Genomic DNA, 13,998 nt, shown 5'->3' with positions numbered 1-13,998 from the left:
TCCCTCCAGCTTACAAAATCGTGTCATCATACTTCCCTCTTCGTTATCAGATCGATCTAATCACTGGCCAATGTGCTGCCGGCAGTCATGGCGCTCGAATCTCTCCCAACAGAACTCCGCATCCTCATCATCCAACAGCTTCCTGATGTACAATCCCTCAAGTCTCTTGTTCACGCCTCCCCGGTCTACTACAACACATATGCCCTCTCCAAGAAGAAGCTCCTCCATGACATCCTCCAAAGACAGTATGGTCTCGTAGACCTGGCAGAGCCAATGGCTGCTCTTCGCTCCCAAGGTCTCCATGCCGACGTACCAGCCAACCGGGATGAGATTGTCACTCTCCTCGACCGTCGCCGTCGTCATGACGAGCTACCGGTCTCCGAAAATGCCCCCGCAGACATGGAAGAATGCTTACAGCTTTCCCACTTCTACCGCCAACTCGAGTATCTCCTCAACGTCTACTGCTCCCAAGCCTCCTGCCCACCCGGCGTGTCGCAAGAAACATGGGAACAGAACCGTCCCATCAACCCCTCTAATACTGAAAAGGCCCGTATCCTCCGCGCGCTCTGCCGTCTTCAAACCTACTGCAACATATTCGGCGCCCGAGAATGGAGCGAAGAGCACGCCACCGAGTTATCCTCTCCCTCACAATCCCGCTTCAAGCGCAGATCCTCAAGCTGGTACCGCAACTTCAACCTCCACGAGATGTGGAGTATGATCTTCGGCACCATGCCTCCCTGGGAGGTTGAAGAATTCGGCTGTCTCTGGGTTTTCCTCCAACAGCAGTATACGGAGATCTTCTCCGAGATTGCCCAGGAGTTCCCCCGGAACAGTCACGAATGGCAATCTCTTCGACCCACGGTCGACGGCATGGAACTGTTCCCCAGCGTTGACGGCGATGGAAGCGACGGCAACGACTACAACGATTACCGCAACCACCTCGTCTCGCTGGGTCCATCCTTCCTCTACAAAGTCCTCCGTCAACCATCCTACGAGGCACGCCGCAACCTCATCGCCTGTAATGCCGTCTCCTCCAAATCCTCCTTTATGATCCTCGTCCAGGTCTCCCGGGACCCCCCATCCCTCCTCTACCCAGCCGACAAGTACGAAAGCGAAGACATCGGCAGAACTCTCCCGCTCATGCCGGCCATCGAGCAACCCAACAGCGGCTGGAAGCACCACTGGCACGGCTACGGGCCCATCCACCGCGTCCGGGAAGTCGTCCGCAGCGACAACCTCCAGGAACCGTGGATCGAGCGGACGATCGGAAACTCCGCTGGATGGCAATGGGGGTACGCGATCTGGGACGAGGAACGAAATGCGGCCGGTCACCGCCTTTAATTCCCATTCCCAAAAAAAGTAATCATCTCTAAGAGATGGAAAAGAAAAGAAAAAAGAATGCATCATCCGTGAATCGAACACGGGCCTCATCGATGGCAACGATGAATTCTACCACTAGACCAATGATGCTGACTGAGCTATTGGCTCTTGATGAAGTTTATTGGCCTTGAAATGCATTTGTGGCGTCTTGATTTCTGGGTTTGCATATGGGTTTAGCTGGTTTTGGCCCATCATAGTGACTTTTAATATGGATCAAAAAGTTGTGGTTATTTCTTGTGAAGGAATTTGACTTCTGGATGGAAATTGCGATTCGAGGATATCAGAGCTCTCGCAGATTATACCAAGGTAGAGCTAAAATTGAGAATATATCTCATGATGACAATTTGCATTATATATATTTCGTAGACACTAGACTGCTATCTTGCCAAAAGTAATTCAACACCAACCACGACTAAAACAAAAGATACCGGAGTTATCCGATCACTACAAATAAATTAAAATTACAAGAATATACAAGGTGTATATTGAGCCCGCTAATACCAAAAGCGATCATTAATCGCCTCATAGCAGGGCAGTACACCCACATGACATAACATATAGCCTCATTTTCTACTAGCAGGATATTGTACAAATTATTTATTTTCACTTTCCATTTTCGGGTCCCCTCGGAATAAATCCGGTTGGCCAAAAGTTTATGTTAAGCTTAATCCTGCTCGAAGTTTCCGGGTATACTACTGACGAGCACGGATCACATCTAATATGTAGCTTGCTTAACATGGCTATTAGTAAGACTGTTTTTGAGTCTGAGTTCGTCCTAGAGCTGTGTCTGTGTATCTTGGTTAAGGTTCATTACCGTCTAGATGTTTCGGGGAGTTTTCATCTGGTGGTGTTTGTCAAGCATATGCTGTCGCTCCTGCCAGTATATGCAGGTGTCAGGTGTCAGAAGGATGGTAGTAATGCCTGCATAGGTAGCTTATCGTATTGACAATTATATGATTTAGAATTATCAGTCATTGGGATAAAATCTTGGTACTAAACAGTGTATATTCCTTTTCTATTTGGCTCGTTCTCGAATCCCCAGGCAGCCCTCTCCGTTCCTCAGGTTATCCACAGTTCCAGGAAGCCGAGAAGAACACCACAGAACCGCAAGAATCAAGCTAGAAACCTGGGTAGTATCTATACTAATGGCTACGACCTGGACACCTGCCAGCCGGAATACGACCAACGACGACCAGGACATTTGTAAGTTCTTCATTGCGAATTCTTCCCCGAGGGAAGTTGTCGATTTTGACGTCGTCTCCGAGGATACTGGTGTTGTCGGCTTCAGTCAGGGTGAACGATTGACCAGGAATATAGCTACTGTAACTCATAACGTGATGGCATGTTTGAAAGTGTGTGTAGCTCTAGTTTATAAAGATACCGTCTTCGATTGTACTATCGGTACTTTTCTAGCGTTTGTGCTCAAAGGCTGTGGTGTCGATGTCTAAGTATGCTAGTACTTCTTCACACTGAAACTATGGTAGAGTGGAGGAAAGTAATTACGAGATTATAATTCTTCAGAGTAGAATTGGAGGACTACCAGAAAGTACCACAGTATATGATAAGTAATGAACAAGAATTGTGTAAGCTCATAACATGATTAAGACCACCATTCATGCAGCATGAAAGCAAGTCTAGCAATATGCAAGATGCTAGCCATGCTTTCAGATCATTAAATATCCATCAATAACCTTCAGCTATGAACCTGTGATACTAGTGCATCGCCCATAAACTATCCCCAAGCAACAAGACAACAATGCCCACAAGAGTCTGCAATACCCGCCCATACCATCATGGACAACGTCCCCTAACATCCACTTAAACCACCATATCAACCAGTTTATTCACAATTTCAACAGCCCTAGTGAACTTGTGCCGCTCCGTCTCAGATGGACGTACATCACTGTCCCCTCCCACACACCCCTGCTGACCGCCATTACACCACGCGAAATCATCACTGCTCCACGAAATAGAAATATCCTTTCCATAAATATCCTCTGACCCCGGTGGACTCTCCAAGGGCAAATCTTGCAGAATCTCATAAAGTTCAGTGACAAGACCTTCTACCTCGTCCGATGAGTCGACTGTTCTCTCAGGTTTATCTTCCAGGCCTGATCCGCCATCTGGACGAATAGATTCGTAGATGCTGATGTACGAGTTGTCGGCATCTTTGGCTAAGCTGAGAATTGCGGTTGGGGTAGGGGGCGCGAAGCCTCCTCGGATACCTTCGAACCGTGTGTTAGATCGGAAGTAGTAGATTTGAGGAAGATGTTTGGTTGACTGAGTACTTACCCTTCTGTAGTCTGATAGTGTACCCCGAAGGTGCCATTGTTTATGGGAGCTATTTTGGTATGGATGATATATGTAGAGTATGCAATGGAGTTGTGGGTTGAATTATGCATTTATGATCCATCGCGAGCCCCGCGATCTGCCCACTCTAGCGTATCTTGGCAAGGCGGCAGTGCTACGTCATCTTGCATTGTGTTATATTGAATGAATTACTGCTGTGACTGATGTATGTGGTTAAGGGTGAATGGAGTATAGAAGTGAAGTCTAGGATGGTTCCACTACGGATACATCTGCTAATTGGGGAATAACTTGGATTACAATCAAGAGTTGAACAATTAGGGCTTCAACGCTTTAGAACCCACGCGCTAGACCTATCTAGGATGGTGCGGGGTTTCTTTATTGGGGGAATAACTAGCGATGTTATAATAGCTTAAAGCCTGGATATCACACACCATATGCTTTGTTTGGTCTTTATGTTGCACTGGATTCACTCTGGTTCACATTCAATAGGTGAGGTCATTTGGATCGCTGTGGGATACAATCAGGAAAAGCATGGAAACTGTACATATGTCTGGACTACTGCAGATACGAATCCATGAGGATATTCACTGTAGATCTGATAATCATTAATGAAGATAGTATACTACTTGTCAACGCAGAGTTTTACACACTTCATTCTTGGTGGAAGTGGTAGACTCCAGCAGCAAGCAACATTAATTGTCTATATATACTCTCTCTCCAATATAAAAATTATCACATAGTAATTCTCACAATCAACCCAACAGCAAGCACAACAACACATTCCCTAGAAATGGACACAAACCCAAACCACATAGCAAACCTCTTTAGCGACATCGTCCACTTAATACGAAACCATAAAAACAAGCAGAAAAACCAAAGCCAACTTTATCGAAGGGGAGCTACATACACTAGCCGAGGTAGGGTTATTCCTAACCAGGACCAAAAACAAAGTCGATAACCTCAAATCCCCTGACAAAATAAAATCCTTACTTGATTTCAGCATCAAAAGAGTCGAGCTGCTTCTCGACGAATTACGGGCATATGATTCCGTCGATCGCGTCGATCGGACTGGGATACATATTGACATGGAGTCCCGTATGCGTGATATCACGTGTTCTTTTTATGCGACTAGGGCCCGACTGTGTATAATCGATATTAGGAAGCCTTGGGGTATGCTGTTGGGATATGATGTGGAATTGTCTTGGAGGCATCTGGAGAAGGGGGTGGAGCAGCTTATTTCTGAGTACGACCGAGCGGAGGTTGAGGCGTTGAATGGTACCAACAGCATATCATTGAGGGGTTGAAAAAGTGATCTGGCTGAAGGGGTTGACTAAATTTGTGACAAGTTCCTGTTTTTGCTTGTTGAACTCAGTATTGTGGGTTTAGCAATCGAACCTGTTGATAATATGATATGAGGCTTATGGTTGAGTAATCCTCTGTTGAACTATGGGTTATAGAACTACGGGTTATAGATCGTTTTGCTCGATAACCGCACCTAGATATGGGGTCTTTCAATATATGCAGCGATATCCTCCCCTGGAAGTGTGCCTATAGCAGATTCCCTGAATAACCGCCGCAGCTGAATAGTTGCATGATTCGCGACTGTACCCTGTTGCTACCTTATCTAGTGACTTAAGCCATTAAAACATACTGGCTTGTAATCAGATGGGCTTTGAGTGGTTGCAAAGAAGGATTTCTGAAAGGACCTTCAATAGTGTCTAGAGTTGATCATATAATGGACCAAAAGCATAACAGGGATAAAAGAAGCGAAAAGAAGAGAACAAAGAAGGTCTTGAGAGAGGACAGATAGCTTTCGTTCTTTTCAATTTTTTCTTTGTTTCCCTTTTCTATTCGTATTGATATAGTTAATGTAAGGCAAACTTTGGTCCTTCAGGAGCTCAAGCATTAAGTATCCTGGCGAGCTCACATCCCCAACTATTTATCTATTCTCAGGTATCAGTAGCTGCTTTGGTAACAGAAGTCCACTATTAGACTTACCATAGGAGGCACCATCATTGAGAAATGATTGCCATTGACCGGAACCACTCTAACATTGTTCAGAACCTTGTCCCATTGAAACAATTCACCCTCGGCGCGGTCATTCAGGAACCAGTCCACAAGCTGCTGTTCCGCCGGCAGTACCTCAGGTCGAGCCACCCCATCCTGCTTATCCACCCCCTCTCTCGCCGAGAACAGCACAACCTGTGGTATATTCCGACCTGGTAGCCTACTTACTTGATACATCGACAGCTGCCGCCTGGACAATGTGAAATGATGTTTCGCGAGGGGGGAGCCCCGCTTGTTCTCTTGGACTTCGTCTTCGCTCATCACACCGAAGCGGTTGATGGAAATTAGAAAGTCAACCAGTGCATCCGGCATAGAACAGGCGAATGTGGGGCATGGAGTATCGATCAGGAACATTCTCTTGACGTCGTTACCATATTCGAGGAGTTGTCGTGCCGCTTCAAACGCCAACACCCCGCCGACTGAGTAACCACCAACCATATAAGGACCCTCGGGTTGCCGACGCTTAATCTCGGCCACGTATGTGGCAGCAAGCTCCTCAATGGAGGGAGATTGATCCGGATCAGGCTTAATCTTGAGAAAGGGGCTGTTGAGCGCGTAGACAGACACATGCTTCACCTGAGAGAGCAACGGCGCGAGGGCACCGAACACAGCACTGGAGCCAAATCCATCCGGGAGCAGGAACAGGTTGCGGTCCCCTGAATTAGAACTTGTCTGGTGCAGTAGCATCGAGGTTGCCTTTGCAGGACATGCTTTCTCCGGCTCAGCCACCATGCCACAGATTATTCGAACGCTGCGGGATTCACGACTTGCGCTCTCGGACCAGTCAACGTGTGCGAAGCCCGCATCTCGCATCGCTTGCTCCCAAGCCCATGGGCACTGCAGCGCGTACTTGCGGCCGTCATCAAACAACCACCAGCCGTCCAACAAGCCCATGACTAGATCGTACCAGGCTGACCTTTGCGTTGACTCTACCAGCACCACGCATCCGTCGTTCGGTTGTACCAACTTGCGCATGTTGCTTAGGGTGTGCCGTAGGTTGCGCGTTGCGTGCACACAGTTGCTTGCCATCACGATGTGGTAGCGCCCCAACGGCTCCTCGGGTGGGTTTTCCTCGATGTTGAGTTTCCGAAAGTCTATGTCTGCGACGCCCTTGAATGTGATTTTCTTGGCATGTGCTAACAATGATACCGAGAGGTCGGTGAATGTGTATGTAAAAGGGAGTCCAGTGGCTTGAAGCAGCGGGATGAGGTGCTTTGTGGTCCCACCCGTACCGCCGCCGATTTCTAAGACATGGAAGGGCTCGCGGTTTGAAGCTTGGGAGTGAATGGCTGCGGTGAAGAAATCGCAAAGCAACTTTGTAGCAGCCAGGAGGTCGGGTGCATTGGCGTAGTAGTCGTCAAGGAGGCGGCGACCTTGATCGCTACCAAACAAAAGGGAGACGGGGTCCGACTTGCCTGTCAAGCACTCTGCTAGGTGTGGTCCGAGGAGGCCGAGTAGACCGTGCGTAGATGCGTAGTGAGGAAACTCCGATATAAGCTCCATAATCAGCTCCTGGCCAGAATCTTTCCTACTGTCACCGTCCAGAGAAACAGGGCCGCGTATGGAGTCACCTCCTGTTTTCTCGACTAGGCTGACCTCTTCTAACGTCTCCCACAGCCAGAGGATCTCCCTATGATACTTCGGCAGCGTTCCTTGCAGATCAGGGAGATTCTCCCCTGGGCTGAAATCCCTAATGGGACAGTGGAGCTTCTTGAATGCTTCAAGAATGAAGGCTGTAGCAGTCCTCAGCTGTAGTGGGTATACTTGATCCCAGTAGCCAGTGAACCTGGTATCCTTCGCATGAGTGTCGAAGCCTCGGCAGACCCGTTGAAAAGCCGTATGTATCGACATCCTGTCGCCTTTGACTAACGTTGACTTCTCACTCCCTGTTGGGGTAGTTGCACCTGTATCTAAGCCCATAGAAAGATCACATCTGGGATTGCAGCTTGTGTAAGAAAAGTTGGATAAACTGGTCGTAGGAGTTCGTACCGAAGTGTTACCACCACCCGCAATATAATCACAGAGAGAAGCCACATCGGCCATTGTAGCAAATTCGCTCGGTGATATATTGAGACCCAAGTCTTTGTTCAAGTTGCTGATGATCTCCGTTTCAATCAGTGACTCGACACCGAGATCCTCGAGTTTCGAATCCATCTGAATGTCTGTGACTGGCATGTCGAGAGACTGGCCAAGGATGTGGAATACCGTCTTCTGCCACGCTGGAGTATCATCATCGGCACTTACAGATACAGTGTCAGGATCCTGGTCTTCACTGTCGACATCGCTGCTGGCGGCGCTGTCCACTCTGGAGGAAATCAGTTCACATAAACACGCAACATTTGTGGCTACTTTCATTTCGTCAGTTGAGATCTGGGTCTGGAATTTGTTACGGAGGTGAGTTATAATTTCCGAGCTAACCAATGAGTCCACACCAAGTTCCTCGAGCAAGGCTTGATCTGTGACCTCGGCAACTGGGACGTCCAGGGACTGGCTTAAGACTTCTTGGACGCCATGCAGGACATTGGCTGAGCCTTTCTCACTCTCGCTGGACTTTACCTGAGGCGCAGCAGAAGCGACTTGGGAAGGAACTTTGGGCGACAGTGGTGGAGTAGCAAGGTTAGTCGAGCCCACAGAATTGTTGAACTCCATCCCTGGATTAGCCCCTCCCAGCACTTTAGCTAGCGAGTCCCGAGGGACCCTCGAGAAGTTTAGTCCCCTGGCGGACCAAACAATATCTCTAGTCTGCGTGTCAAATGCAAACACATCCACAGCAGTCTCTTTGCTGTCCTCACGGACAACCTTTGTGTATACTCTGTATTTCCCGCTAGCCTGTAGCCTGTTCAGGGGTCCCACGGAGTCCATTCCTGTACAGATGCAAGATGTGTTTTCAGCCTCCTCCTCATCGGTAACCCGCAGCAACTGTATGAATGCACCTGGAACTTGCGAGAAGCTGTCCACAACGACCGGGTCCGAAATGCCGACGTTCGACGCCTTGGCTATAGCATTCAACTCGTCCACGGGTACTGTGATGTCCCCGGCGCTTTCGGAGCCCTTGCCAACTAAGTAGCGTAGGCCCTTGTAGGGCGCTGAGTATGTGGCCAATTCACCGAACACCTTATACACCATTGCACCGCGCAAAGCATCCGTATCGCTATCTTCCTCCAAGAGGTAGGTGATGCGGGCCCACTTGTCCCTTTTGTCCCGTACTTCCTCCACGCTGCTAGTCCTGCTGTTTCGCAAAGCGATGCTCCCCGTAGCATGTGAAATTGTCCTATCATTCTTAGTCGAGAATATTTCGAAGTCCCATGTGCCCCGACTCTTTTCAGTCAAGGTCAAAACAACGGACCGCTCCATGTCCAAGCCTAGGGGTGCCTTGATATCGACGGCATTTGCTACAATTTCCGGGATGTTAGTCGCTGTGTGCTCTCCAAGAAGTAAGATGACGGCGCGTGAGGCTAGCTCCAGGTACATTGATGCAGGACATATTGGAGACCCAACCACGACGTGACCCTTAACGAGGTCCTGGTACCGCCTACTACGCATGTCGATTTTGAAAATGGACCTGCCCATAGTCTGGGTCTGGGACTTGTCCTGCACTATGTACGGGAAGCGATCGATATCACCCAGGCAGTGAGAACAGATTCCACCTCGTGCTGGCTCTTGCTCATCTATCTTCCCATCTCGGTTACCCCCGAGACCAGTGTACTCGAGCCAGTGACGGTGCTTCTCGAACTGATACGGCGGCAGAGACACGGGCACGAACTTCGCCCATTCACTCCGGTGGAACAGCCAGAACTGTACGCTAGTCTGTCCATTCTTCCATAGTGACACCGTGGCGTCGGCCAGGGATTGCACCGGGTCTGTCCCACTGATTGGCACGAAGGTATGCTGAGACTGGGTTTGAGGTTGCGGTAGCGCATTCCGCGCCATGGTGATTATTGGACCCCCGAAGCCGGCTTCCAGAAAGGTGCAGGGCCCAAGACAGTTGACGATGCGTGAGATGGCCGGCCCGAAGTACACAGGTTCGCGAGTATTGCGGGCGATCACATTAGAGCCGCTCCCAGTCCAGGGTTGCTCGTGGCAGGATTCGAAGGGGAAAACGGGGGTCTGTTTGCGAGAGAAGAGAGGGTTAGTGGTAAGTTATCAAGGGGGTAAGGCTGGAAGGAAACATATTGGCACGATTAGGTATGGTGCAACACTGACCTGGAATGCGATCGAAGCTGATAACTTTGCACTTTCATCGATGATAGCGTCAGCCATATAAGAATGATACGCGTGTGTGCCTTCAAGGACTTTGAAACGCAGCTTCTCGCCGCTAGATCTCTGTTCGTTTAAGTACGATTCGAGCAAGTCAATGTGCGTCGTGCTTCCGGCAATCACATAATTGTTAGGTCCATTGTAACAGGCGACTTCGAGCTTGGCTTCTGGGTGCTTTTTGTGGAACGATTCTAAATGCTTGCTTGGCGTTGTGTCTGTTCCCACTAAGTCGGCTTCAATAGCTACCATGGACCCGGGGTCGTCTCCCCACACCTTCTGGATGATGGCTGCGCGTCCTACTCAGACGTTAGTACCCTATCGTTCCTACATCTAGTTTTGGATCCTACTGTATATACTAGTTAGCATTCGCCCATACTTGGAAGATAGGGCAGTAGTTCAGGAGGTGGACAACGAACCCAGTAACAAGCTTAATGCCAGCCTCAAGCGTCATGGCACCCGAAACCGTGAGTGCAGCCCATTCGCCGAACGAATGGCCACAGATTGCCTCAGGCTTCACGCCAGAGTCGATCCATGATTTACCGCACGAGTACTGGATGGAGAACATAACCGCATGGCAGAGGACGAGGTCGCCATCACCGTCGATGCCCTGGAGAACGGCTGGAAACAGGCTGGGCAGACCAAGTGACTGCATCACTTCCTCGCACTGGTGTAGGTGCGCTTGGAACAGCAGAGAGCTGTCATAGAGCGGTTTGGCCGAGGGGATAGCGTTGCCATTTTGTCCGCTGAAGAGGAGCACTATAGGCTTGGGACCTTCGGAAGTGGTGTGACTCTCGGGCTCCGAGAGCTGGGCTTGTAGGTCGCTCACTGAGTTGAAGGAAATCAGCAGCTATTACCTACTATTAACTCAGGGGAGCTTTAGTGCTTCTTACAAGATGTGGCTGTTATGCTGAACACATGTTGGAGTTTACGATTCTGCTTCGTAGCCAAAGCGAAAGCAAGGTGAGAAGTCAGTTCGGGTGCAAGTGAGCCTTGCTGGATCTGAATCTTCAGCTTGCTACAGGAAGAAGCAAGGCTGGCCTTGGAAGCAGCCGAAATGAAAACAGGCCACGCAGAGACCGACGGACTAGGCGTAGCTGAAGCTATAGACAATGGTGATGATTGTGAACTCGGAGGCGGAGGCGCAACGACAGCAGCAGCGTTGTTACCTGATGCGCCAAAATTGTTAACTACTGCCAGGCGCAACCCATCACACTAATCCGTTAGCGACGTTGGGATAGTCATCATATCGGGCTCGAGGGCCGGAATGCTTGGATTCAATGTTAGGAATTCAGCCTGGCCTGGGATCTTTCCGTACTTCATCATCAGCAAGACCTTGATCAGCGACACCACACCTGAGGCTGGCTCCGAATGCCCAACATTGGGTTTGACAGCGCCAATGTACAAGGGTGAATGTCTATCCTTCCCGCCCAGGATCTGCCGGATGCCTTCGACCTCGATTGGATCACCGGCACGCGTGCCTGTGCCATGCGCCTCTACATACGAGACCTCTTTAGGGTTAACGCCAGCACGGCCCAGCACGTCTCTGTATAATGCACTCTGGCTCTCGACAGTGGGGTTCGTGATACTGGTACTATTGATGTTTTGGTTGTTACCGGTAGCCAACAGCACCCCATGGATATAACCTCCGTCTCCCAGCGCCTTCGCCAGCGGCTTTAGTAACACAACACCCACAGCCTCACCACGACAGTATCCATCAGCACGGGCGTCAAATGTCTTGCAGGGACCTGTCTCATTGATGAATCCACCTACACGCATCGCGTTATACGTTACCATGTTAGTTATCAAGTTGACGCCACCCGCGACGGCGCGCGTGCATTCACCTGCCTCGATGGCACGGCAGGCTTGGTGGATGGCGACCATTGATGATGAGCAGGCTGTATCGATGGTCTGTGAGGGTCCAGTCCAGCCGAAGTGGTGGCTCAGTCGTCCGGCTACAAACGAGCGAAGCAAGCCGAAGCCAGTATACGGCGAGATAGGATGGCAAGCTACATTCAGAGCGTAATCCGGTGCATTCATGCCGATAAAACAACTTGTTATCTCACTATCACTGGACTTCTCGTGTGTTTCCGCTTCTTGTTTCTGACCACCGCCGAAGCTACCGGCTGATTCAAGTGCATGGTACGTTGTTTCGAGCAGTACACGCTGATGCGGGTCTAAGGCTGCTGCTTCGCGCTTCGACTTTTTGAAAAATTGATGATCAAACGAATCGACATCGTCCATAAAGTTACCCCAAGTCTTTCCATCCTTGGCTACCCCGGGGAATCGCGTCTCGTCGATCTCTCGTGTCATGCTCCTATCTGCCTGGATGACCTGCCAAAGGTCGTCTGCAGTATCTCCAGCCGCTGTGCGACAAGCCATGCCAACCACTGCAACCGCATGCTCGGGGTAGGTTTCGTAAGGCGCAGCGGTGCTCTGCATTCTTTTTTTACGCATTGTGATATCCTTGAGCAAGGGATGGCGCAACGGCTCATCGGCCTCGAGCTTCAACACCGGTACAACCACCACATGGTCAGTCTCAAGACTCACGATGCGGCTCCAGGCATCCATGGCTTCAGATGTGCTCACGTCCGCAATGCCCCGAGCCTCCATCGCCCTGGTGAGTATCCGTGTGACGGACTTCGTTTGTGCCGCTAATCCTACGCCGCGCCAAGCGGTCCACAGGATGGACATGCTATTGTCACCACGGCGTCTTCTGTGTGCCGCCAACCCGTCCATAAACCCATTCGCCGGTGCGTAGGATAACTGGCCAGGGAATCCAATGAGCTGCCCGATTGATGACATAAAGAAGAAGAAGTCCAGCGTGCCGGGGGGAAATAGCTTATCCAGTGCTAGGGAGCCTCTCACTTTTGGGGCTAGGACATCTGCGACATCCGACGGCGAGCAATGCTGTAGTGTATGGAAGCCTGCGACACCGGCCGCATGCACCACCCCCTTTATGCGTGGGATGTTCAATTCGTCGATGGCTTGCCTGAGCAGAGTCTCTGCTTCAGGTTTACCGAAGTCAATAGATAGTACATGGACCGAGATGCCCATATCCTTGAGCTTGGCGATTCGCGAGACGAGCTTCTCATGATCTGCATTTTTTGCATTTCTGCCTAGGGCTGGAGTGAGTCCACCACGAGACACCAGTAATAAGTTATGAGCACCCCGCTCGCCCAACCATGTCGCAATTTCCAGCCCAATACCTCGTGTCCCTCCCGTGATGAGGTACGTGCTGTTCTCTCTAAGCTGAAGCTGCTTCTGATCGTTCAATTGGTCCTGGAATGGTTGAAGTGAAGCTGTCTGCGGTACGCCCTGGCATATCCTAACAACGTCGAAGCCCTGCGCGTACTTGAAGGCAGACAACGGAAAGTGCCCTCGGTCTTCATCAAATAGGCCGCCAAAACCCTCCGCCATTTCCGTCTTCATGACCCGCGCCAGGCCATACAGCGGGGCATACTCTAGACCGTCCGTACCGGAGTCCCTCGAGATGAGCGAGAAAAGCCTGCTCGTCCTGTCTCGGCTGTCCTGGTTATGATGATACAGTACCTGCGCTGCTGCAATCAAACTGGTGCACGACTTCGTCACCGCTTCGTAGACGCCGCTCTTCTCTCTGGCCACGTGCGGGATGTGAACAACAATCGTATCGGGCGTTAACAAGGGGGTGATCTCCGTAGCATGGCCAATAAAGACAGTTGTTAAGCCCTCACTGGCAAGCTGGGCCTGGTATCTAGATAGCCTTTCCCTGCTGTCCTCGTCTGCGGCTAAGAAAACAACCTTTCGAAAGTTTAGCGGTTCAGTAGAGAGTTCGGCGGACATCCAGTCAAGCCGGTGAATCATCTCGTTGATGGTCATGACGATTTGTTCTATTGAATACTGTGGATTTTAGCGATAACGTGTTGTAGTAGAAGGGTTGTTCAGTGCAGAGTAAACAACGTGGCAGCGTATGCGTGCCAGACTGATTTGAATCCTGACTGTCGGCTT

The 13,998-nt window shown here is 50.2% G+C and overlaps 4 protein-coding genes and 1 non-coding gene across 5 annotated transcripts; 2 read left to right on the top strand and 3 right to left on the bottom strand.

The window, feature by feature from the left end:
- Positions 1-301: 301 nt before the first annotated feature.
- F9C07_2084972 (uncharacterized protein) lies at positions 302-1,738 on the top strand (the record flags this gene model as incomplete). The annotated part of the gene is made up of 3 exons (XM_071508860.1): positions 302-632; positions 664-680; positions 706-1,738. 3 exons carry the CDS (start codon positions 302-304, stop codon positions 1,339-1,341), a joined length of 984 nt encoding a protein of 327 aa, XP_071366133.1. The 3' UTR covers positions 1,342-1,738.
- On the bottom strand, positions 1,400-1,470 carry F9C07_t59. Its single transcript has one exon. It is a non-coding gene; the product is annotated as a tRNA-Gly (tRNA).
- Positions 1,739-2,116: 378 nt separating the features above from the next.
- F9C07_2102974 (uncharacterized protein) lies at positions 2,117-2,828 on the top strand (the record flags this gene model as incomplete). Its single annotated transcript, XM_071508949.1, has 3 exons — positions 2,117-2,309; positions 2,382-2,583; positions 2,615-2,828. The coding sequence occupies 3 exons, from the start codon at positions 2,117-2,119 to the stop codon at positions 2,826-2,828; spliced, it is 609 nt and encodes a 202-aa protein (XP_071366132.1).
- Positions 2,829-3,198: 370 nt separating this feature from the next.
- F9C07_11315 (uncharacterized protein) lies at positions 3,199-3,709 on the bottom strand (the record flags this gene model as incomplete). Its single annotated transcript, XM_041288311.1, has 2 exons — positions 3,199-3,605; positions 3,673-3,709. 2 exons carry the CDS (start codon positions 3,707-3,709, stop codon positions 3,199-3,201), a joined length of 444 nt encoding a protein of 147 aa, XP_041139876.1.
- A 1,879-nt stretch (positions 3,710-5,588) lies between these two features.
- F9C07_2200390 (polyketide synthase) lies at positions 5,589-13,869 on the bottom strand (the record flags this gene model as incomplete). The annotated part of the gene is made up of 13 exons (XM_071509478.1): positions 5,589-5,633; positions 5,689-9,864; positions 9,961-10,290; positions 10,321-10,329; positions 10,391-10,839; positions 10,905-11,140; positions 11,228-11,555; positions 11,601-13,339; positions 13,367-13,422; positions 13,447-13,542; positions 13,564-13,683; positions 13,708-13,767; positions 13,792-13,869. The coding sequence occupies 13 exons, from the start codon at positions 13,867-13,869 to the stop codon at positions 5,589-5,591; spliced, it is 7,722 nt and encodes a 2,573-aa protein (XP_071366131.1).
- Between the last annotated feature and the right edge of the window lie 129 nt (positions 13,870-13,998).

This window comes from Aspergillus flavus, chromosome 1 (assembly GCF_009017415.1).
Source record: "Aspergillus flavus chromosome 1, complete sequence".
Lineage (NCBI taxonomy): Eukaryota > Fungi > Ascomycota > Eurotiomycetes > Eurotiales > Aspergillaceae > Aspergillus > Aspergillus flavus.
Note: the sequence above shows the minus strand (reverse complement) of the source record. Positions and strands in the feature narration are given on the sequence as shown.